This window comes from Schistocerca piceifrons, chromosome 2, assembly GCF_021461385.2.
Source record: "Schistocerca piceifrons isolate TAMUIC-IGC-003096 chromosome 2, iqSchPice1.1, whole genome shotgun sequence".
Classification (NCBI taxonomy): domain Eukaryota; kingdom Metazoa; phylum Arthropoda; class Insecta; order Orthoptera; family Acrididae; genus Schistocerca; species Schistocerca piceifrons.
In genome coordinates, this window is record NC_060139.1 from 101,809,620 (window position 1) to 101,835,234 (window position 25,615).

The 25,615-nt window shown below is 44.6% G+C and overlaps 1 protein-coding gene across 1 annotated transcript in view; it reads right to left on the reverse strand.

Moving 5' to 3' along the window:
- The window catches only part of LOC124773078 (protein FAN-like), a 237,374-nt gene that overhangs the window by 87,622 nt on the left and 124,137 nt on the right, over positions 1–25,615 (reverse strand). Inside the window, exons 13-14 of the mRNA XM_047249371.1 lie at positions 22,247–22,547; positions 8,344–8,574 (exon numbers count right to left, since the gene is read on the reverse strand). Coding sequence (XP_047105327.1) covers positions 8,344–8,574; positions 22,247–22,547 — 532 coding nt within the window. The remainder of the gene's footprint in view (positions 1–8,343; positions 8,575–22,246; positions 22,548–25,615) is intronic.

Consider the following 25,615-nt stretch of genomic DNA (forward strand, 5'->3'; position numbering starts at 1 on the left):
TTCATAAAAAAATTACGTATCTATGTATAAAACAGATTTTATTGACCAATTTTACTGATTATCAGCAAAAGTTTGTGCACCCGGCTTTGTGGTCTGTATAATGGGTAGTTTTCCACATTTCAAAATACAGAAGCAAATTGATTGGAAAGTAATTAGTCTCAGCAAAAGGCAATAAAAGATAAAATTAAAACAATTGCCTTTAATTTATCTTTTACTAGCCCCACCTCACCATGTTACCACCAGTAATTTATTAAAAAACAAAAAATAAGTCCTAGAATGTACTTGTCCCAATCTTCTATTAGTCCATCTCCCTCTTCTGCCAATATCTGCCATTCCTCTCTTTGAATGTCCATCTCTTCCTCTTTTTCCATCCCCATCCCCATGATAGGTAGGTATGATTAAGGTAGCCTAAGTTTTAATTCAGGGTATAAGCTATCTACATTCCAAATTTCATCCTAACATATCCAGCTATTTCAGTGTGAAGGAGTTAGAAACATACTAACTCTCTCTCTCTCTCTCTCTCTCTCTCTCTCTCTCACACACACACACACACACACACACACACACACATTTATATATATATATATATATATATATATATATATATATATATATATATATATGGTTATAATAGAGGGAAACATTCCACGTAGGAAATATATATCTAAAAACAAAGATGATGTGACTTACCAAATGAAAGTGCTGGCAGGTCGACAGACACACAAACAAACACGAACATACACACAAAATTCAAGCTTTCGCAACAAACTGTTGCCTCATCAGGAAAGAGGGAAGGAGAGGGAAAGACGAAAGGATGTGGGTTTTAAGGGAGAGGGTAAGGAGTCATTCCAATCCTGGGAGCGGAAAGACTTACCTTAGGGGGAAAAAAGGACGGGTATACACTCGCACACACACACACACATATCCATCCACACATATACAGACACAAGCAGACATATTTAAAGACAAAGAGTTTGGGCAGAGATGTCAGTCGAGGCAGAAGTGCAGAGGCAAAGATGTTGTTGAATGACAGGTGAGGTATGAGTGGCGGCAACTTGAAATTAGCGGAGATTGAGGCCTGGTGGATAACGGGAAGAGAGGATATATTGAAGAGCAAGTTCCCATCTCCGGAGTTCGGATAGGTTGGTGTTAGTGGGAAGTATCCAGATAACCCGGACGGTGTAACACTGTGCCAAGATGTGCTGGCCGTGCACCAAGGCATGTTTAGCCACAGGGTGATCCTCATTACCAACAAACACTGTCTGCCTGTGTCCATTCATGCGAATGGACAGTTTGTTGCTGGTCATTCCCACATAGAATGCGTCACAGTGTAGGCAGGTCAGTTGGTAGATCACGTGGGTGCTTTCACACGTGGCTCTGCCTTTGATCGTGTACACCTTCCGGGTTACAGGACTGGAGTAGGTGGTGGTGGGAGGGTGCATGGGACAGGTTTACTGTCCTACACTCGTACTCTCTGCTGGAAGTATCACTTTGCCACGAAGAAGAATGATCCTAATCCTACCCCTAATGATCCAACTCCCCAAGACACTATCCAAATTGAACCCTGCCTGGAACAGTTCCGTCCTCCGTCACAGCGGGACCCACCTCCTCTTCCTCAAAATCACCCTCTCCAAACCTTCCAGGAATTTCTGACTTCCAGCCTTGCCTCTCAATCCTTCTTAAAAAACCTTAATCCTACTCCCAACATCACCACTGCTGAAGCCCAGGCTATCCGTGATCTGAAGGCTTACCGGTCCATCATCATTCTTCCGGCGGACAAGGGTTCCACGACCGTGGTACTTGATCGTCGGGAGTATGTGGCTGAGGGACTGCGTCAGCTTTCAGACAACACCACATACAAAGTTTGCCAAGGTAATCCCATTCCTGATGTCCAGGCAGAGCTTCAGGAAATCCTCAGAACCTTAGGCCCCCTACAAAACCTTTCACCTGACTCCATCAACCTCCTGACCCCACCGACACCCCGCACCCCTACCTTCTACCTTCTTCCTAAAATTCACAAACCCAATCATCCTGGCCGTCCCATTGTAGCTGGTTACCAAGCCCCCACAGAACGTATCTCTGCCTACGTAGATCAACACCTTCAACCCATTACGTGCAGTCTCCCATCCTTCATCAAAGACACCAACCACTTTCTTGAACGCCTGGAATCCTTACCCAATCCGTTATCCCCAGAAACCATCCTTGTAACCATTGATGCCACTTCCTTATACACAAATATCCCGCACGTCCAGGGCCTCGCTGCGATGGAGCACTTCCTTTCACGCCGATCACCTGCCACCCTACCTAAAACCTCTTTCCTCATTACCTTAGCCAGCTTCATACTGACCCACAACTTCTTCACTTTTGAAGGCCAGACATACCAGCAATTAAAGGGAACAGCCATGGGTACCAGGATGGCCCCTTCGTACGCCAACCTATTCATGGGTCGCTTAGAGGAAGCCTTCTTGGTTACCCAGGCCTGCCAACCCAAAGTTTGGTACAGATTTATTGATGACATCTTCATGATCTGGACTCACAGTGAAGAAGAACTCCAGAATTTCCTCTCCAACCTCAACTCCTTTGGTTCCATCAGATTCACCTGGTCCTACTCCAAATCCCATGCCACTTTCCTTGATGTTGACCTCCACCTGTCCAATGGCCAACTTCACACGTCCGTCCACATCAAACCCACCAACAAGCAACAGTACCTCCATTACGACAGCTGCCACCCATTCCACATCAAACGGTCCCTTCCCTACAGCCTAGGTCTTCGTGGCAAACGAATCTGCTCCAGTCCGGAATCCCTGAAGCATTACACCAACAACCTGACAACAGCTTTCGCATCCCGCAACTACCCTCCCGACCTGGTACAGAAGCAAATAACCAGAGCAACTTCCTCATCCTCTCAAACCCAGAACCTCCCACAGAAGAACCACAAAAGTGCCCCACTTGTGACAGGATACTTTCCGGGACTGGATCAGATTCTGAATGTGGCTCTCCAGCAGGGATACGACTTCCTAAAATACTGCCCAGAAATGAGATCCATCCTTCATGAAATCCTCCCCACTCCACCAAGAGTGTCTTTCCGCCGTCCACCTAACCTTCGTAACCTCTTAGTTAATCCCTGTGAAATCCCCAAACCACCTTCCCTACCCTCTGGCTCCTATCCTTCTATCCTTGTAACCGCCCCCGGTGTAAAACCTGTCCCATGCACCCTCCCACCACCACCTACTCCAGTCCTGTAACCCGGAAGGTGTACACGATCAAAGGCAGAGCCACGTGTGAAAGCACCCACGTGATCTACCAACTGACCTGCCTACACTGTGACGCATTCTATGTGGGAATGACCAGCAACAAACTGTCCATTCGCATGAATGGACACAGGCAGACAGTGTTTGTTGCTAATGAGGATCACCCTGTGGCTAAACATGCCTTGGTGCACAGCCAGCACATCTTGGCACAGTGTTACACCGTCCGGGTTATCTGGATACTTCCCACCAACACCAACCTATCCGAACTCCGGAGATGGGAACTTGCCCTTCAGTATATCCTCTCTTCTCGTCATCCGCCAGGCCTCAATCTCCGCTAATTTCAAGTTGCCGCCACTCATACCTCAGCTGTCTTTCAACAACTTCTTTGCCTCTACACTTCTGCCTCGACTGACATCTCTGCCCAAACTCTTTGTCTTTAAATATGTCTGCTTGTGTCTGTATATGTGTGGATGGATATGTGTGTGTGTGTGTGCGCGAGTGTATACCCGTCCTTTTTTCCCCCTAAGGTAAGTCTTTCCGCTCCCAGGATTGGAATGACTCCTTACCCTCTCCCTTAAAACCCACATCCTTTCGTCTTTCCCTCTCCTTCCCTCTTTCCTGATGAGGCAACAGTTTGTTGCGAAAGCTTGAATTTTGTGTGTATGTTTGTGTTTGTTTGTGTGTCTGTCGACCTGCCAGCACTTATATATATATATATATATATATATATATATATATATATATATATATATATATATATATATATATATATATAAGACTGTGAACAGTCACAGTTTCCTAACTACAGTCCACAATGAATGATAATGTTCAGCAGAGAGCACTGTGCTATGACTGGAATAAACATTGACTGTGTAACGCCCCACTGGTTAGTGAGTAGTTAAAAATGGTTTAAATACCTGTGAATATCTTACATTTGGTATCCATCAATGACTGCATACATGAGCTAAAATATGCTTGTTCAATGAATACAGGATACCATAATGGATTTCACTACAATGATGTCGGCCACAACTGAAGTAAAGTAAGTATGTAGATTTATTCACTTCAAAACCTGTATCTCATGAGCTCATGATCAATATTCAGTGTAATAAGCCTCGTTGTTACTACTACAGCTAGCCAATGGTAGCGCATACTACACGGACGATATTAAATAGTCCAGATGCAGTAATTTGATAGAAATGCATGTGTGAGATCCATTGCATTGTTCAACACTAATACTCAACGAAGTACGAATATAGAGTCACATATCATTCTGCCTTTTGTGATACTAAATCAAACTGTTTAACACTCCGAAATAATCCGTCACTACACTGTTCTACTATGCTGTCTCAGACAATGTCCAACATACGAGTTGCCCTATTGTAAATCCAAACCTGAATCATGTACCAAGAACTTATCTCAACTGTATGAACAGATCTGTCCTCTCGTGGGTCCAACACTCATCTGCCCTAAAAATTCTCAAGGCCGGGTATTTATACTCTTCCTACAATGTACTGGTTATAATAATGCAAAACATAATTTATAATATGAAATAGTTTAACAACATTATCAAACACACTATAATATTCCCTACTTTGCTAGAACCAGTTTAAGACATTTTCTAAACACATAGAAATCACATTAATATTGAAATTGCAGAAATAAGCATTCTAACAATGCTAAACAATCAATTATCTATATTTTGTTAATTAGGCTCGAGATTTAATTCCTACCATTTACAGATGATGAGAACGAAATATATTATTCTTTTATCTAAACATTTTCCATACATTAATTTCCCGAATCTGATTTTGATTGTTTATGGTACAAAGGGTATTGTAACTACTATTGTTTGGTATTGCTATTATTCTTCTAAAAGCCTTTTTCCTACTATTGAAAAGTAATTGAATTTAATTATAGCTGGAGATATAAGAGTATTGATCTAGTAATACATAATGCACGGGTGGTAACCATAAGCCTGGAATGTTACAACTGGTGGACTTACTTTCAACTCCTCATTCTTACTGTCATTTGGAAGATAAAAATTTGCTTATTTCTTTTTATGGTTAGTAATCCATCCAACACAGCTCCTTTACAACTAAAGACAAACATGTAATCCTCAACAAGATTGAGCTGATCCACAATCTTTTTCTCCTGGTCATGGTACATCTGTGTAGCACTGGACAAACATCACTAAGGAACAGGTTTTCTTTTCAATCCATATTACTATATTTATTGAAAGAAATGTAGCAAAAATTTGAAACGCAAGATTGACCAGTATGCAAAAGCTTAAAGCTGTGCATTTATAGATTATTTCTAGTGAAAGTAGCTCTTACATTCTAATATCTAATGGCATGAAGTACAAGAGAAAATTCAGAAAATGGATACTAATCCAATCAGATTTGTGTTACTTGAATACCCTTTTGAAATCATATGAATGATCAGCAAACAATAATTATATTGTCAAACTGATAGAAAGATATCTTGTTTTTAATGAAAACACTGTAATTGGTCTTGTTATGATAAACTAAGATGTGCTGAAGATTAGATGGGTAGATCATATAACTAATGAGGAGGTATTGAATAGGATTGGGGAGAAGAGAAGTTTGTGGCACAACTTGACTAGAAGAAGGGATCGGTTAGTAGGACATGTTCTGAGGCATCGAGGCATCACCAATTTAGTATTGGGAGGCAGCATGGAGGGTAAAAATCATAGAGGGAGATCAAGAGATGAATACACTAAACAGATACAGAAAGATGTAGGTTGCAGTAGGTACTGGGGGATGAAGAAGCTTGCATGGAGAGTTGCATCAAACCAGTCTCAGGACTGAAGACCACAACAACAACAACATGATAAACTGATGAAAGATTTCTTTTGACATTTTGTAGATGACCAGTCTAAAACAACAGAGAGAATACTCCATCAATAACATACAGAACAACACAAAGAGGTATAGCGACCAAAATGAACTCCTCCATGCCATCCAGAATGGATTCACAAAGCCTCAGATATGCAAAACCCAAACTGTGCTTTTCTCTCATTACATCTTGAAAGCCATGGACCAAAGTGGTCAGGTATGAGCAGTATTTCTTGCCTTCTGAAAAGCAAAACTTAGTACCACACCAACACTTATTAATAAAGTACAGCTGCGTGGGTTTTCAAGTTAGCCTGTTATTTGCTGGAGGTGAGGCTCTATAAAATGTATAGGAGCTTCATTACCAAAAAGATACCGTATTTACTCGAATCTAAGCCGAACTTTTTTCCGGTTTTTGTAAGCCAAAAAAATCGCCTGCGGCTTAGAATCGAGTGCAAAGTAAGCGGAAGTTCTGAAAAATGTTGGTAGGTGCCGCCACAACTAACTTCTGCCATCGAATATATGGATCACATACTTTCTGACAACTTTTCACACACTTTTTATCATCACACTGTTGATTGTTTGTGTTGTTATAACTGCTTAGATTACTTTCTTGTGGGTCATATTCTGTGCTCAAATAGTTCAGAATCCAGAGGTACCGTATTTACTCGAATCTAAGCCTCACTCGAATCTACACAGACATGATTTGCAGGCACAAAGATAAATACTGGTGCCAAAACCTCTGCGTCAGTAAATAAATTTAAAAAAAAAAGGTGGAAGATGAGCTTTTTTTCCCCGCCCCGAGTTTCGACCACTGCATTTTCATACATTATCTAACGAAGTAAATACAAATTCCGTATTGTTCATATTCGAATGTGACAGCATTTCAATGTACTACGAAAATCCGACTGGCAAGACTGTCTGGGATGATTGTCAATATGGCCAACTCTACGTTCTGAATTTTTTCCTACCTGTGAGAAGAGATGGTTGCTAATAGGAAATTTTATGAATTGTGAATCACATGCAGTATTCTCTTCACCATAAGAATAATACGAATATTTTGCCATGTATTCTTTTGTGTTTGCTGCTATCTCATTTAAATCCTGTCTGCCTAATAAACTACGAAACTAGAGTGAGACAACAGCAAACGCGGAAGAATATACGTATCATGTCATGTTTATATTCGTATTATTCTTATGCCCAGTAGTGATACAGTCAGAAATGAAGCACGGCAATTGACTAGATTTTTAAATCTAAGAAGACTCTTAATTTCTGTGCAGAATCTAATGCAAAAAAGAGGCATCTGCAAAGATTTTCAAACAGAGAAAAATTTTCGCTAAACTCTCGTTCAGAACATCTTCTATCATACGCAGTCTATTATTTGGTTCTTGTTGATCATTATCAAAGAAAGCAACAGTGTAAGTAACAACAAATAGCAGTCTCTTGCCATTGTTTCGCTAATGAGACAATTCCTCTCTTTAAAATAAAAAAAAAAACTGTAAACAGTGGTAGCGTGCACAAAAGCAATCCATGCGATGAGCAGCGACAGGCCGTAAACAGTCATTATCAGAATGCGACAAACAATGCATGACACAGTACAATAATGCATTTTCAGCTTAGAGTGACGTAAACACCTATAACAAAAAGAACGGCACTTATCAGATCAAAGAAAAATAAGCAATCAATTCAAACCAGCCGAAGCACGTGAAAAAGGAAGGGTACCCGTATAAATACGGATGGAGTGCTGACGCATAGCAATGGCTACCTGGTAAAGCTAAACTGCTAAGCTTACGACTTGAACCAAACTACTGTAGCTGTAACGTCATTCATTCGACCTAAGTTGTGCCTCATATTACAATGGACCAGCTTTGTTTCAATTTGGAGGTGCAGCCTAAAACTTTTCTCTCCCCTTGAATTTCGAGTCTCAAATTTCAGGTGTGGCTTAGATTCGGGAAATATTTTTTCCTTGAATTCGAGTCTCATTTTTCAGGTGCGGCTTAGATTCGAGTGAGGCTTAGATTCGAGTAAATACGGTACCTCTGGATTCTGAACTATTTGAGCACAGAATATGACCCACAAGAAAGTAAGCTAAGCAGTTATAACAACACAAACAATCAACAGTGTGATGATAAAAAGTGTGTGAAAAGTTGTCAGAAAGTATGTGATCCATATTTATAATATTTCAGATCAGCATATTATAAGCTTTAACAGATTTCTCCATACGTAAGTACTCTCACCTTGCGATGGAAAGGCATGTTATCCGAGCATCATGCTCTAGTTCAGCAACTAAGGAAGTGGCTGGTTTAATTTTTTTCCCACTGGATATGTCTTTCCATATTCTCACTGAACAGTCCCAAGAACCTGTCACAAGAATCTCTGATTTGGATCCCCAAACAATGCAGGCTACTGCATCTTCATGAGCTCTCACAGAATCAACCATTCGACCAAATTCAAGATTATACAATAACCTGGAACAGTAAACAATTAAAGAAAAGAGTTTTACAATGTAAAATTATATTCCAATAAATTTTGAGAATTAATAAGCGTAACATTTTGACAGGTATTTTATATATGATGCAACAAAAAAAATTATGGTCACAGAGAAGACAAGACAACACAATAAACAAGATTACATGATACACAAAATGTGATGGAGAGCAATATTAAAAAACTTGATAACATGTATTTGATTTTTGTTGCAGTTCAGAGTTCTCTTGCCACATGATGCTGGACAATTGGACTAACAGGAGGAGGAGTGTGAGAGACACAATGGTTATGGGTTTCCTGAATAACACATTCTGCCATCTTTATGAAATGGTTCTGAAAAACAACAGCATAGAAACTAATATTGCCAAATAGTGTTTTAAGAAGGAAGAAAATAAAATGCCACAATCTAGAAAAGGTGTGACTGATAGGATCAATTGCTACAGAGTTGGGGGATAAGGTGCAAACATAAACCACAGGGCTAAATCCATCCATCCGTATGTAGATAATGGAGGCTGTATATATATTACATATTTGCATGTATGTGTGTATATCCAGAATCTCCTCCTAAATTACTGGATCAACTACAACCAAACGTGGTACACATACTGCTTACTATATGAGAATCAGCACTGTGGGGTTGGAACCACCCCTAGCTGCCATACGAGTAGAGATATGGGCACAAAACGGATCTTCTACCTAATATGCAGGCTGTCCTGCATGACAGGTGTGATGTGCGGATCGTATCAGCATGCCTTGCAGGGGATATACTTGCAAATGGGCAAAGCTGAGTAGAGAGAGTGGGGGAGGATACAGTTAGTGAGAGAGGGGGGAGGAAGAAGTGGACAGAGAAAAGGGGGGAGGAAGAGGAGGAGGAGGAGAGGAGATGGACAGTCACAGTGGGGGGAAGGAGATGGGCAGAGAGAAGGGGAAGGAGGTGATGAACAGAGAGAGGGGGGGAGGTGATTAACAGAGAGAAGGGGAGGAGGTGATCAACAGAGAGAAGGGGAGGAGGTGATTAACAGAGAGAAGGGGAGGAGGTGATTAACAGAGAGAAGGGGAGGAGGTGATGATTTCAGAGAAAGGGGGAGAGGAGGGGATGGACAAAGTGGGGTGAGACGAGATGGGAGATGAACACAGAGAGTTTGGGTGGAGGACATATACAGAGAGACAGCTGAGGGAGAGATGGATGGACACACACACACACACACACACACACACACTTGGTACAAATATTAAATGGACCACAGATACATATAACATGTCTACAAGGTGCCACAATAGTCAATACAGCCTAAGGAAAGTCCTCAGAATTGGGAACGTTTTGGGCATCTTTCAACTGTGAAACGCTGTCACCTACAAAATCAAAATAATAGCCGTCAACATGGCACCAGCAACTCTAAGGCATTTCCATAGGGACATTCACAAACTTGCCTCACCTGATGCTGTGAGGCATGTGAGGCAGTGGCTAGTGTACATTATATGAGCTTATGGAATATCAGACATGCTGTGAGACTGGACTGACATCTTCCTATCAGAAGGAAAGCACAGTTCATTCTTAACTGGGAGAAGTGTTACATACGAAAGTGACTTTGGTCACACCCTGAAGGAGTGTTATAGGGCATCTGCTATTCATGAGAGACATAAATGATCTGGTGAGGAGCATTAGGGCTGTGAGGCAGTTTGTGGGTGATGCTGTTGTCTACAAGGAAGTCAAAACATCAGAAAATTTGGTGAAATGCCAGATGACCTGCAGAGAATTAACACTTGATACAGGAGCTTGTAGTTGACCCTCAACATAAACCAACATGAGCCACTGCAATTAATTACCAGAAATGCCCATAAATCATTCACATATACAACTGGGCAGCACTCATAGGAAAGATTAACATCCATAAAATATCTAGGAGTATATGTCTGTAGTGGCTCTATAGTGGTACAAACACATAAAAGTAGTTAAAGGAAAGGCAGACGTCAGATGAGATTCAGTGACAGAACGCTACGGAAATTTAATTCACCCATTAAGGTGGTAGTTTACAAAACCTCTCATTTGAGCAATTATTGAGTGTTGCTCGATGGGCTGGGATGCTTACTTGGTACAACCAGAAGAGGAGATAAAGAAGAACAGCAATTTTTCACCACACCTTCATTCAGTAAGTGAAAAAGTGTAATAGAGATGATCATCAAACTCCAGTGTCAGATGCAACAAGATGGGGGGACAGGGCATCACAGAAAGATTTACTGTTCAACTTGCAAGAATACAAATTTCAAGAAGAGTCCATCCACATATTACTTCCTCCCACTTACATCCCATGAAGTGACCATGATTGTAAAATCAGAGAAATCTGAAGTTACATAAAGGCTCTTTGACAACTGTTAAAATATGGAATAGGGAAGGAAAAAAATGATGGTGTTAAAGGAAGTATCCTCTGACGTACAACATAAGGTGTCTTGCAGAGCAAAGATCTAGTTGCAGAATTTTATTTATAATGTAGAGCACTGCAGTCATAGATAATATGAAAAATGCTGCTCCAAAAGTTTTCATTTGTAGATCATTTTAGCACAGTGGCAAATGACATTTGACTACAACTGCACAGATTTTCTAATAAAAGAGTGTAAAACAATATGAGTTGAATTTTATCTTCTCAGGAGAATAGCAATAAGATGCATCACACTAAAAACCTAAATAGTACTCAGTGTTGTTTGTGGCAATATTTATTTCATGTCACACATATATTGCAACAACAAGTAAATAACGGATTGTATGACATGTTAAAACTGTATGCTGAAGCACTACGCATGTGCTGAAATCTGCTTTCTATGTTCTGCATTCCACAATTTGAACTATCAAAGCACATATCATGGACCAACTATGAGCTTTAAATTTGTCATTGGCTCATCATCTTTCTTTTCAGGTTCCATAGATACACTCCAACAATGCTGTATGATTAGCACCTCTTGGAGAATAGATCCCACAGAGAATTTGGCTTCTACACAGTACCAAGATAGTTACCAAGGGAAATTATTTTATGCTTTGCAAAGTATATACTGTGCTGACTATATACAACAAGAAATTTCCAAATAATTGAGGCTCTGAGTGGTCGATAGGCGCATAAACAAGACTGAAAATGTTGCTAAGCTGCCAGACAATGTCGTACTTTGGCGTAAACTTGAACAGAATAAACATACACACACATTCATACCCATAAAAAAAAATATACCTGCACAATTAAAGTGTACTGGCCAGCTACAGTGTGCTGGAATTGCGGACAGTCCTCTAAAGGAGGACATAATTTCAATGTTAGCAACATTTGAAGTCTTGAGTGTACACCCATAAATCACACAAATCCTCAGCCATACAGCAAGTTATTACGTTTCATTATTTATAATCAAGAAATGACTTTTCATTGCCATAAGATAAAATTTGTGTACTCAGGAGGATCAAGTGGTGTAAGACTATTTCTAAAAATTAAGTGTCAATAGTTGAAGTCCCAGTGTGTCAAAACATTTTATCATAATATTTTCAATAACCACAGCATATGCTTTGAAAGGTTTAAAATAAGTCCACCTACGTAGCTCAGGAGCTAAGTAGTGTAACAGACACCGATGAGCCAAAACATTATGACCACCAGTTTAATAGAATGTTGGTCAGCCTGTGGGCTGTAATACTGCATGGCATGGATTCAACAAGTCCTTGACAGCTTTCTGGAAATATGTGGTGCCAAAAGTTTATGCATGGTTCACGTACTGCAAGTAAATTACGGGCTGGTGGTTTGTGGGCATGCAACTGGCACCTGGTAGTGTCTTAGATGTATACCATTGGGTTTAGGTCAGGCAAATCTGGTAGCCGTGATGTCAATATGAGATCATTATCATGCTCCTCCAACAACTGTAGCAAGATCCTGGTCTTGTCAGATGGACAGACATCCTGTTAGTAGATGCCACTGCTATCCGGAAAGTCATCAAGCACAAATGGATGCAGGTGATGCATAATAATGTGCAATTTGTCCAAAGCTGTCATGGTGCCTTCAGTTAGTACCACAGCTCCCATGGAAGACCAGGTGAATGTCCCCTATGGCATAATACTGCCCCAACTGGCCTTTGTCCGCGATATGGTGTATTTTTTGGGCAGCCATTCACCTGGACAATGCAGTATCTAGACATGAGCAACAACCTGGCATAACAATAAATGTGATTCATCCAATCAGATAATACCTTTCCATTGCTCCTAGGTCAAATCTTGATGATCCTGTACCAACTGTAATTGTAACTGAGGATGTTGTCAGGTCAAGATAGAAACCTGAAGGGGATATATACTGTGGAGCCTCATGTTAACAACGTGTGTTGAAGGTGTGCTTCAAAACACTTGTTCCAGCACCAACACTGTACTTTGCGTCATCACATCTGTCACAGATCGTTGCTTAACCTGCTTTACACAACAGGCAAGCCTAAATCTCCATGTCCAACATCATGCTGTCCACTCATTGTTTAACAGTCCCTCAACCACTTTGTATAGATGCTCATGATAGTAGAATACAAACAGTTGATCACCTTTGCTATTTCCAAGATGCTCATTCCAAGGTACTAGACTATAACAGTCTCCCTCTGTGCAAATTTCAGTGCCTTTATATTCATGTTCTCCAGCTGCTTGGTGAGCAGATTTTTTTAATCTATCCAATTACATTAAAAAATGCCCTTTGTCAAAGTCACTTATGCCAGTGGATTGTCCCATTTGCTGCCTGTATCACTGCTAGAATGTCTTCACTTAAAACTTTCGTTTTTTTTTGTTTTTTTTGCGCAAAACTGCTATGGTCATTAGCGCTTGGTTTGTGACTTATGAAAAGGTAAAAAACGAAAATGGAAACCAGCAGCAATGGGAACGAAACTCAAAAAATTGGAGAAACTAAAAGCAGAAGGAAAGCTTAAAAAACCACTACAGAAAGGGGTTGGTTGTCCCTGAAAAGAACTTTAAATGACTAACGTCATCTCACTGGCACTAATAAACTCGAGAACGCGATCAGCTGAGCGCGTGCCATCTGCTAAAATGGACAATATTTCAGGCGACAGCCGTAGACGGGCGCGTAATGGAGTAAAATAGGGGCACTCAAGTAAAAGGTGTCTTACCGTCCACAGCTGAGAGCAGTGGGGACAGAGGGGGAGGATTGCCGCTTAAAAGATGTTGATGGCTAAAAAGACAGTGCCCTATCTGGAGTCTAGTTAAAATTACCTCCTCCCGACGACGCGTTCGGGAGGAAGAGGTCCAAGCACAGGGAAGAGCTTTCACATCCCGCAATTTATTATGGGGAAGTGTCGACCAATGTGCATGCCATAAAAGAACAACACGACGACATAAAACACTCCGTAGATCGGCGAAGGGAATCGTGCGAATAGCTGGCCGAAGAAGAGAGACTGCAGCCTTGGCCGCTATATCGGCCGCCTCATTTCCACAGATACCAACGTGTCCTGGGATCAAGAGGAACGCACCGAGACGCCCCCCAAGTGGAGAAAGCGTAGGCAGTCCTGAATCCGGTGGACCAGAGGGTGGACAGGGTAGAGAGCTTGGAGACTGAAGAGAGAGCTGAGAGAATCTGAAGAGATAACATACTGTATCCGCTGATGGCGACGGATGTAATGGACAGCCTGGAGAACAGCGTAAAGCTCCGCAGTACAAACCGAACACTGGTCGGGAAGCCGAAATCGATTTGGGGTGTTGCCAACAATATAGGCACTCCCTACACCTAACGATGCTTTTGAGCCATCAGTGTAAATAAATGTGGCATCCTTCATTTGTGCGCATAGAGCAGAAAATGCCCAACGATAAACAAGTGAAGGGGTACCATCCTTGGGAAACTGACAAAGATCACGGAGGGGGCAGGTCCGGGGACGGAGCCAAGGCGGTGCTGTACCCCAAGTTGTCAAGAAAGTTTTAGCAAAGCGGAAGGAAAGAGAATGGAGCAGTTGATGGAAGTGGACTCCTGGTGGTAGTAGGGAGGAAGGGCGGCCTGCATACCCTAAATGCAAGGAGGCGTCGAAAAAAATGTCATGGGCCAGATTAGCAGGCATGGAAGACAAATGGCTAGCATAACAACTTAGAAGGACAGCTGGCCGATTGGACAGTGGAGGTTCAGCAGTCTCAGCATAAAGGCTTTCCACAGGGCTGGTGTAAAAAGCTCCAGACACTAAACGTAATCCACGGTGGTGGATAGAGTCGAGACGCCGAAGAATAGACGGCCGAGCAGAGGAGTAAACTATGCTTCCATAGTCCAATTTCGAGCGCACTAAGGCGTGATAGAGGCAGAGAAGGACCACTCGGTCCGCTTCCCAGGAGGTACCATTCAGGACACGGAGGGTGTTGAGGGATCGCAGACAGCGAGCCGAAAGATAGGAGATGTGGGTGGACCAGCACAGTTTTCTGTCAAACATAAGACCCAAGAATTTAGCGACGTCCAAAAACGGAAGGTTGACAGGCCCTAGATGTAAGGAAGGTGGAAGAAACTCTGTACTATGCCAAAAATTAACACAAACGGTCTTACTGGGAGAAAAGCGGAAGCCTGTTTTGATGCTCCAAGAGTGGAGGCGATCGAGACAGCCTTGAAGACGTCATTCAAGAAGGCTGGTCTGTTGAGAGCTGTAGTAGATCACAAAATCGTCCACAAAGAGGGAGCCCGAGACATCAGGCAGGAGACAATCCATAATTGGATTTATGGCAATGGCAAACAGTACAACACTTAGCACGGAGCCCTGGGGTACCCCGTTTTCTTGGGAGAAAGTACGGGAGAGAGTAGTGTTCACCCGCACTTTAAATGTGCGCTCTGCCATAAATTCGCGAAGAAAAATGGGCAACCGACCGCGAAAGCCCCAAGAGAACAGTGAGCGGAGGATGCCTGTCGTCCAACAGGTATCATATGCTCTCTCCAGATCAAAAAATATTGCTACTGTTTGGCGTTTCCGGAGAAAATTGTTCATGATATAAGTGGAGAGAGCAACAAGATGGTCAACTGCAGAATGATGCTTTCGGAAACCGCATTGGGCAGGTGTTAAAAGACTTTTTTTTTTGGTTGGGGTTTAAGGGCGCTCAACTACTGAGGTCATTAGTGCCCAGTCACAATTGTTAGAGCGCACAGAATCTAGTAAAACTCAAGGGGGGGGGGGGGGGGGGGGGGGCACCAGAAAGTTCTTACAAAGATGCAGATAAAATAAGTGAAAGAGTTAGATGTATTTGGATAAGCCAGTCAAAGTAATAAAACGAAGAACACGAGCAGCTGCTCGAGCGTCATCAGCTAAAATATCCTGTAAAGTAGATGGCAGAGACAGGACAACACGAGATTGACTAAAACGGGGACACGACAATAAAACATGGTGCACTGTCAAGGCATGACCACAAGGGCACTGCGGGGCTGGGTCACCGGAGAGCAGGTAGCTGTGGCTAAACCGGCAATGCCCAATCCGCAACCTGGTCAGAAGGACCTCTTCTCGCCGAGATGGTCGGGAGGAGGTTGTCCAAGCAGTTGGGAATGGTTTTACTGCCCGGAGCTTGTTTCCATGAAGTGATGACCAAGTATCCCACCACAACGACACAAGCCTCGTACAAACAACCCCACTAATGTCCGATGACGGGACACAATGGGAGGCTGGCCGAGGCAGGAGGACTGCAGCCTTGGCTGCAACATCAGCAGCCTCATTCCCAGGCACTCCTACATGGCTGGGAACCCACAGAAAGCTGACAGGAGAGCCATCATCAGAAAAAGGCTCTGAAGAGCACTGAGTGAATCAGAGCAGAGTACATACGATGAATGGCGGTGGCGGCGGGCATACTGAACGGCCTGATAGAGAGCAAAAAGCTCGGCCGTAAAGCTGGAACACTGGTCGAGGAGCCGGTATTTAAAAGTGATGGCCCCGACGACAAAGGCACAGCCGACACCATCGTCAGTTTTGGAGCCAACAGTGTAAATAAAGGTGTGACTGGCAAGTCACGCACGAAGTTCGACAAACCGTGAGCAATACACTGCAGCCGGATTACCCTCCTTCGGGAGTGAGCTGAGGTCGAGATAAATATGAACCGGAGTCTGGAGCCAAGGTGGTGTCGGGCTCTCACCCTCTCTGAAGGTGGTAGGGAGGGCAAAATCCAATTGTCGAAGCAGGCGACGAAAGCGGACTCCAGGGGGCAGCAGGGCAGAGACATACAACCCATACTGACGGTCGAGAGAATCAGCGAAGAAGGACTGATAAGAGGGGTGGTCGGGTATTGACAACAGCCGGCAGGCATACCGACAAAGCAGTACGTCGCGCCGGTAGGTCAATGGTAATTCGGCAGCTTCAGCATAAAGACTCTCGACGGGACTAGTGTAGAATGCTCCGGTCGCAAAACGTAACCCCCAATGGTGGATGGAGTTGAGACGGCGTAAGAGGGATGGCCGAGTAGACGAGTAGACGAGGCTCCAATAATACAGCTTCGATCGGACTATGGATTGATACAAGCGAAGCAGGACAGTGCGATCTGCTCCCCAAGATGAACCACTAAGAACTCTGAGGACAGTAAGGGAACGTGTAAAACGGGCAGCCAAATAAGAGACGTGTGGAGACCAACGAAGTTTCCTGTCCAGTGTGAGCCCTAGAAACCGAGTTGTTTCCACGAATGGGAGAACAACAGGACCGAGATGTAAGGATAGCGGAAGGAACGCTTTATATAGCCAAAAGCTGATGCAAACCATCTTCTCTTCAGAGAACCGGAAGCCATTTGCCACACTCCATGAGTATAGGCTGTCTAGACAACGCTGAAGGCAGCGCTCCAGGAGGCATGTTCTCTGGGCACTGCAGTAGATCGCGAAGTCATCGACAAAAAGAGAGCCAGAGACATTAGGTGGAATGCAATCCATAATTGGATTGATCGCTATGGCAAAAAGGGCTACGCTCAAGACGGAGCCCTGAGGCACTCCGTTCTCCTGGAGGAAGACGTCAGACAATACGGAACCCACACGTACCCTAAACTTTCGATCTGTTAAAAAGGAATCAATAAAAAGGGGCAGGCGACCGCGTAGACCCCACCTGTGCATAGTGTGGAGGATACTGTGTTAAAGACTGCGGGACCCCAGGCACCAAGCTAAACGGCAATTCACCATACACTCCAAAACCTTACATACACTACCCGTGAGAGAAATGGGCCGATAGCTAGAGGGGAGATGTTTGTCCTTTCCAGGTTTCGGAACAGGAACGACGATAGCTTCCCGCCATCGTCTGGGAAAAGTACTGTCGGTCCAAATTCGATTATAAAGGCGAAGGAGGTAACGCAGACTATGGTATGATAAATGCAGCAACATTTGGATGTGGATACCATCCAGTCCTGGGGCGGAGGAGCGAGAAGAAGAGAGTGCATGTTGGAGTTCCTGCATGGAGAAAACAGTATTGTAGCTTTCGCGATTTTGAGAGGAGAAAGCAAGAGGTCCCACTTCTGCTGCACGTTTCTTCGGGAGAAACGCTGGCGGGTAATTTGAAGAGCTCGAAATCTCAGTAAAGTTAGAAATTGCGATGGGGTCCACTAATGTATCATGCGCGACAGTGAGCCCAGAGACCGGGGAGAAACTAGGTGCACCTGATAACCGTCGAATCCGACTCCAAACTTCCGAGGAGGGAGTGAAGGTGTTAAATGAGCTAGTAAAGAAGTCCCAGCTTGCCTTCTTGCTATCGCGGATGACGCGACAGCACTGCGCACGTAACTGCTTATAGCGGATACAGTTGGCCAATGTAGGATGGTGTCTGAAAATGTGAAGAGCACGTCGCCGGTCACGAATTGCGTCATGGCATGCCTCGTTCCACCAAGGAACTGGGGGGCACCAGGGCAATTCGGAGGTGCGAGGTATTGAACGTTCCGCAGCTGTAAGAATAACGTCTGTAATATGAGTGACCTCATCGTCGACGCTAGGAAAGTGACGGTCATCGAATGTCGCTAGAGACGAAAAAAGTGTCCAATCGCCTTGGGCAAACTTCCAGTGTCTCGGGCACATATATGGCAGTTGTGGCTGCAATCGAAGGACACATGGAAAGTGGTCACTCGAGTGTGTATCAGCAAGGGAGAACCATTCGAAGCGCCGAGCTAGCGGAACAGTACCGACCAAAAGGTCCAAATGAGAGAAATTTGTCGTGGAGGCAGACAAAAATGTAGGGTCCCCAGTGTTGAGGCAAACAAGATCCACTTGGTGGAAGACGTCTAGCAATAGTGAGCCATGCGGACAAGGATGTGGAGATCCCCAAAGTGGGTGGTGGGTATTGAAGTCCCCAACCAGAAAATAAGGGGTTGGAAGCTGACCAAGAAGATGAAGGAGATCAGCTCGTGCCATTGATCTGGACGATGGAATGTATACAGTACAAAGAGAAGGTGTATCCAGAAAGGGAAAGACGGACAGCGACTGCTTGGAAGGAAGTGTTTAAGGGGATTGGGTGATAATGGAGAGTATTATGGAGAAGAATCATGAGTCCTCCATGTGCTGGAGTGCCTTCAACAGAGGTGAGATCAAATCAGACTGACTGAAAATGGGGGAAAACAAAAGTGGTCATGGGGACACAGCTTTGTTTCCTGAAGACAGAAGATGACCGGCGAGTAGGATCGTAAGAGGATCGTCAATTCATCCCGATTGGCTCGAATGCCGCGGATATTCCAATGGATAATGGACATAGGGTGGACAGAAAATGGAAGAATGTGACCAAGGTTGTCATCAACTCAACGACTGCTCAGAGCTTGCGACCGACAGCGTGGAACGGCACTCAGCCGAAGGCAGAAGATCCTGATCCATAGGTTGTTCAGGAGCAGCTCCTGCCACCAGCGATTGGCCGGTTGATCGGCCACCAGCAGTGCACCTCTGTGACACAGAAGACGGCCGAGGGCGGTTACCGCCAGGTGGTGCTGTAGATAAGACACGCTGTGACGGAGGAGGAGAGGAACTGGGCTTCTTATTAGCCTTCTTGGACACATGATGTTTAGATGAAGGAGGAACCGATGGTTGTGAAGTTGTGGTACGTAAAAAATCTTCACGAGTATGCTCTTTTTTGGAAGTCCGGGTGTCTGACTTTTGGGACTTAGATTTAGCAGAATCCGATGAAGTGTGATCCATAGAATGAGCAGGCGAAAGTGGGGAGGTTGAACGGGCGATCTCTGCGCTGGCCGATTTGACGACCGTGTCACTAAAGGCGAGATCACAAGTCTGCGTGGCCCCCTCCTTTGTTGGCCGAGGAGAGGCAAGGACAGTGCTGTATTTTCCTGTCTGAGGCACAGTGGGCTTTTGACTGGCGAATAATTTTCGAGCAGCAAAGGTCGACACCTTTACCTTCACTCTGATTTCCTGAATGAGCTTTTCATCTTTAAAAATGGGGCAATCTCGAGAGGAAGCAGAGTGGTCACCCATACAGTTGATGCAACGAGGGGATGGAGGAGGACAAGCACCCTTGTGGGCATCCTTGCCCCACATAACACATTTGGCCGGGTTGGAACAGGACTGGCTGGTTTAATTGAACCGCTGGCACCGATAGCAACGTGTAGGGTTTGGGACGTAGGGGCGAACGGAAATTATCTCATAGCTCGGTTTTATTTTCGATGGGAGTTGAACTCTGTCAAATGTCAAGAAGACAGTACGGGTTGGAACGATGTTCGTGTCAACCCTTTTCAGGACTATATGAACAGCCGTTACACCCTGGTCAGACAGGTAGTGTTGAATTTCCTTGTCAGACAATCCGTCGAGGGAGCGTGTATAAATGACTCCATGTGAGGAATTTAAAGTGTGGTGCGCTTCCACCCAGACAGGGAAGGTGTGAAGCAGTGACGTATGCAGCAATTTTTATGCCTGGAGGGCACTGACTGTTTCTAACAACAAGGTGCCACTCCGTAATCTGGAACAAGACTTTACAGGACCTGCAATTGCGTCGACACCTTTCTGAATAATGAAAGGGTTGACTGTGGAGAAGTCGTGACCTTCGTCAGACCGAAAAAGAACAAGGAACTGTGGCAACGATGGAAGAACTGTCTGTGGCTGAGACTCAGTGAAGTTATGCTTGTGAGCAGACGTAGTGGAAGATGAGGAAACCATTGCGGAAGTATCCCCCATGATTATCAGCATCTCTGATGGCGTGCTCCTCCCTTGTGGGGGCCCTCTCTGAGAGCACTCCCGCCTTAGGTGATTGTTCACACCTCAGGTCACACCTCCCGAGAAACGGACGGAGGGACCAATCGGCACTTTCGGAAGGTATCAGCTTGGGTAATCACCCCTCCCTGTGCCTGGCCGTTACCATGGGGTACGTACGTGTCCTACCTGTCTACCCGAGGCGGGGAATTATGCGTTACCCCGTCACCGGCTACGCATGAAAATGCGTGGGTTGGCCTTCAGACACACACAGGGAGGAAGAAAGAGAAAGGGAAAAACAAAGAAAGAGAAAGGAAACAAGAGAGGTCCCAAACGCCGCAGCAGAGAAAAGGGTAAATAGAAGAGGTAAGGAAAAGAGAAGGACAAAGGAAGGATGAAGACATGCAAGCAGAGAAAGCGAAGAATGTGTTACAATTTTGAGCGCCCGTCTCCGGACGTAGGCACAAAACATACTCCCAGAGGGGGAGAAAGGGAAGGAAAGAGCCAGAGGTGAAGGGAGGGGAGGGGAGGGGGGGGGGGTGAAGATGGGGCATAGGAAAGGATGAGGAAAAGGAAGGTATAAAAGGAAGGTATGCAGCCCGGAAAGGAAGGAGGGCCACATTAGCTCGGGGTCCCGTGCTCGCTACGCACGTATCCACAAGAGAGTTGTGGACCCCCTGGGGGGAACTCCCGGGCTGATAGGCCATGGTCGAACTCTCTCCTGTTTCGTCTCCGACTGCGGGAGACATCCTCGGAGGTAAAGCGCTTTACCTCCGAGGATGTCTCCCGCAGTCGGAGACGAAACGTCAGGAGAGAGTTTTATACTTCGACCACAGCCTATCAGCCCGGAAGTTTTAAGTGAAGACAATACCGGCCGTGAAAGCTTACATTGTATGATCACTGCTAGAATGGTTCTCCAATCCTTTCTCCTCACTTACATAACAGACTTACCATGTCATGTGCTCACAATACCACCAGGTGCCATTCAATTTTGCAGTGGTCTGTGCTCATAACACTTTGGCTCATCAGTATATGGTTCTTGAATAGCTTTAATAAAGAGATATAATGCAAGGGAATATGTAACAGTTTTTATATGTCCTTCAGACAAGTTCTCAGTTCTCACAATGTGATATTTCAACTTCATAATTCTGCATAATCACCTTTTTATGCAAGATAAGAGTCTTTTTCTCTTTCTGAATGTCGACCATCTCTTCAACAGAGAGATAACATTAACCATAAAACAATCTAGCACTAAGTAGTAAAGAAGAATACGCAGAGACACAAACAAGGCTCCAAATTTTGAGCTCATAGATCAGCTGCTGTATTAAAAAGCATAAAATAGGCAGTACAGCTGACACACATTAGTAAATATATACATACTTACACCTACAGTCAGCACATATTTAAACCTACAAAAAATTCCACTCTGACTTCACGGAAAATGATAATTAAGACTAATAAAATATACGATTACACCTTTCTAAAGTAATTGCACGGTCTTAATACAGTAATTTGTATCAAAACTGAAAATATTTTATGTAATACATACACATTATTATCCCATGAGCCAACAAGGAGCGTTTTGTCATCTGGGAGAATGACACAGGAAGACAATGCCATTTCTGATAATGCAACACTCCTGACTTGTCGTTTCTCAGCCACGGTGTACATTTTTAATAGTGAATCTTGCCCCACAGATACAACAAATTCCTTGGATTCAGCTATTGCCACAGCACTTACTGCTTCTTTGTGTGATTGGAATGTGCTTGCTATACTCAACCTATCCATATTCCCCCAAATTGGGCATTCTGCAGTGCTGTTAACTTTGTCTTGCTGACAACTGTTATGCTCTGTTATGAAAGAAATGAAGTTTTGTAAATAATCACAAAATTATAACTTATTCTGAAAAATAAGTTTTTTAACTTTGCTGTGAAAACAGAAAATATTCATAAAAATATAAAAATGATTTAATATAATGGAAGGAAACATTCCACGTGGGAAAAATTATATATAAAAACAAAGATGATGTGACTTACCGAACAAAAGCGCTGGCAGGTCGATAGACACACAAACAAACACAAACATACACGCAAAATTCAAGCTTTCGCAACAAACTGTTGCCTCATCAGGAAAGAGGGAAGGAGAGGGGAAGACGAAAGGAAGTGGGTTTTAAGGGAGAGGGTAAGGAGTCATTCCAATCCCGGGAGCGGAAAGACTTACCTTAGGGGGAAAAAAGGACAGGTATACACTCGCACACACGCACATATCCATCCACACATACAGACACAAGCAGACATATTTAAAGACAAAGAGTTTGGGCAGAGATGTCAGTCGAGGCAGAAGTGTAGAGGCAAAGAAGTTGTTGAAAGACAGGTGAGGTATGAGTGGCGGCAACTTGAAATTAGCGGAGATTGAGGCCTGGCGGATGACGAGAAGAGAGGATATACTGAAGGGCAAGTTCCCATCTCCGGAGTTCGGATAGGTTGGTGTTGGTGGGAAGTATCCAGATAACCCGGACGGTGTAACACTGTGCCAAGATGTGCTGGCTGTGCACCAAGGCATGTTTAGCCACAGGGTGATCCTCATTAGCAACAAACACTGTCTGCCTGTGTCCATTCATGCGAATGGACAGTTTGTTGCTGGTCATTCCCACATAGAATGCATCACAGTGTAAGCTGGTCAGTTGGTAAATCACGTGGGTGCTTTCAAACGTGGCTCTGCCTCTGATCGTGTACACCTTCCGGGTTACAGGACTGGAGTAGGTGGTGGTGGGAGGGTGCATGGGACAGGTTTTGCATCGGGGGCGGTTACAAGGATAGGAGCCAGAGGGTAGGGAAGGTGGTTTGGGGATTTCATAGGGATGAACTAACAGGTTACGAAGGTTAGGTGGACGGCGGAAAGACACTCTTGGCGGAGTGGGGAGGATTTCATGAAGGATGGATCTCATTTCAGGGCAGGATTTGAGGAAGTCGTATCCCTGCTGGAGAGCCACATTCAGAGTCTGGTCCAGTCCCAGAAAGTATCCTGTCACAAGTGGGGCACTTTTGTGGTTCTTCTGTGGGGGATTCTGGGTTTGAGGGGACAAGGAAGTGGCTCTGGTTATTTGCTTCTGTACCAGGTCGGGAGGGTAGTTGCGGGATGCGAAAGCTGTTTTCAGGTTGTTGGTGTAATGATTCAGGGATTCCGGACTGGAGCAGATTCGTTTACCACGAAGACCTAGGCTGTAGGGAAGGGACCGTTTGATGTGGAATGGGTGGCAGCTGTCATAATGGAGGTACTGTTGCTTGTTGGTGGGTTTGATGTGGACGGACGTGTGAAGTTGGCCATTGGACAGGTGGAGGTCAACGTCAAGGAAAGTGGCATGGGATTTGGAGTAGGACCAGGTGAAACGTAGGCAGAGATCAACACCTTCAACCTATTACATGCAGTCTCCCATCCTTCATCAAGGACACCAACCACTTCCTTGAACGCCTGGAATCCTTACCCAATCTGTTACCCCCGGAAACCATCCTTGTAACCATTGATGCCACGTCCTTATACACAAATATTCCGCACGTCCAGGGCCTCGCTGCGATGGAGGATTTCCTTTCACGCCGATCACCTGCCACCCTACCTAAAACCTCTTTCCTCATCACCTTAGCCAGCTTCATCCTGACCCACAACTTCTTCACTTTTGAGGGCCAGACATACCAACAATTAAAGGGAACAGCCATGGGCACCAGGATGGCCCCCTCGTACGCCAACCTATTCATGGGTCGCTTAGAGGAAGCCTTCTTGGTTACCCAAGTCTGCCAACCCAAAGTTTGGTACAGATCTATTGATGACATCTTCATGATCTGGACTCACAGTGAAGAAGAACTCCAGAATTTCCTCTCCAACCTCAACTCCTTTGGTTCCATCAGTTTCACCTGGTCCTACTCCAAATCCCATGCCACTTTCCTTGACATTGACCTCCACCTGTCCAATGGCCAACTTCACACGTCCGTCCACATCAAACCCACCAACAAGCAACAGTACCTCCATTATGACAGCTGCCACCCATTCCACATCAAACGGTCCCTTCCCTACAGCCTAGGTCTTCGTGGCAAACGAATCTGCTCCAGTCCAGAATCCCTGAATCATTACACCAACAACCTGAAAACAGCTTTCGCATCCCGCAACTACCCTCCCGACCTGGTACAGAAGCAAATAACCAGAGCCACTTCCTTGTCCCCTCAAACCCAGAATCCCCCACAGAAGAACCACAAAAGTGCCCCACTTGTGACAGGATACTTTCCGGGACTGGACCAGACTCTGAATGTGGCTCTCCAGCAAGGATACGACTTCCTCAAATCCTGCCCTGAAATGAGATCCATCCTTCATGAAATCCTCCCCACTCCGCCAAGAGTGTCTTTCCGCCGTCCACCTAACCTTCTTAACCTGGTAGTTCATCCCTATGAAATCCCCAAACCACCTTCCCTACCCTCTGGCTCCTATCCTTGTAACCGCCCCCGATGCAAAACCTGTCCCATGCACCCTCCCACCACCACCTACTCCAGTTCTGTAACCCGGAAGGTGTACACGATCAGAGGCAGAGCCACATGTGAAAGCACCCACGTGATTTACCAACTGACCTGCCTACACTGTGATGCATTCTATGTGGGAATGACCAGCAACAAACTGTCCATTCGCATGAATGGACACAGGCAGACAGTGTTTGTTGCTAATGAGGATCACCCTGTGGCTAAACATGCCTTGGTGCACAGCCAGCACATCTTGGCACAGTGTTACACCGTCCGGGTTATCTGGATACTTCCCACCAACACCAACCTATCCGAACTCCGGAGATGGGAACTTGCCCTTCAGTATATCCTCTCTTCTCGTCATCCGCCAGGCCTCAATCTCCGCTAATTTCAAGTTGCCGCCACTCATACCTCAG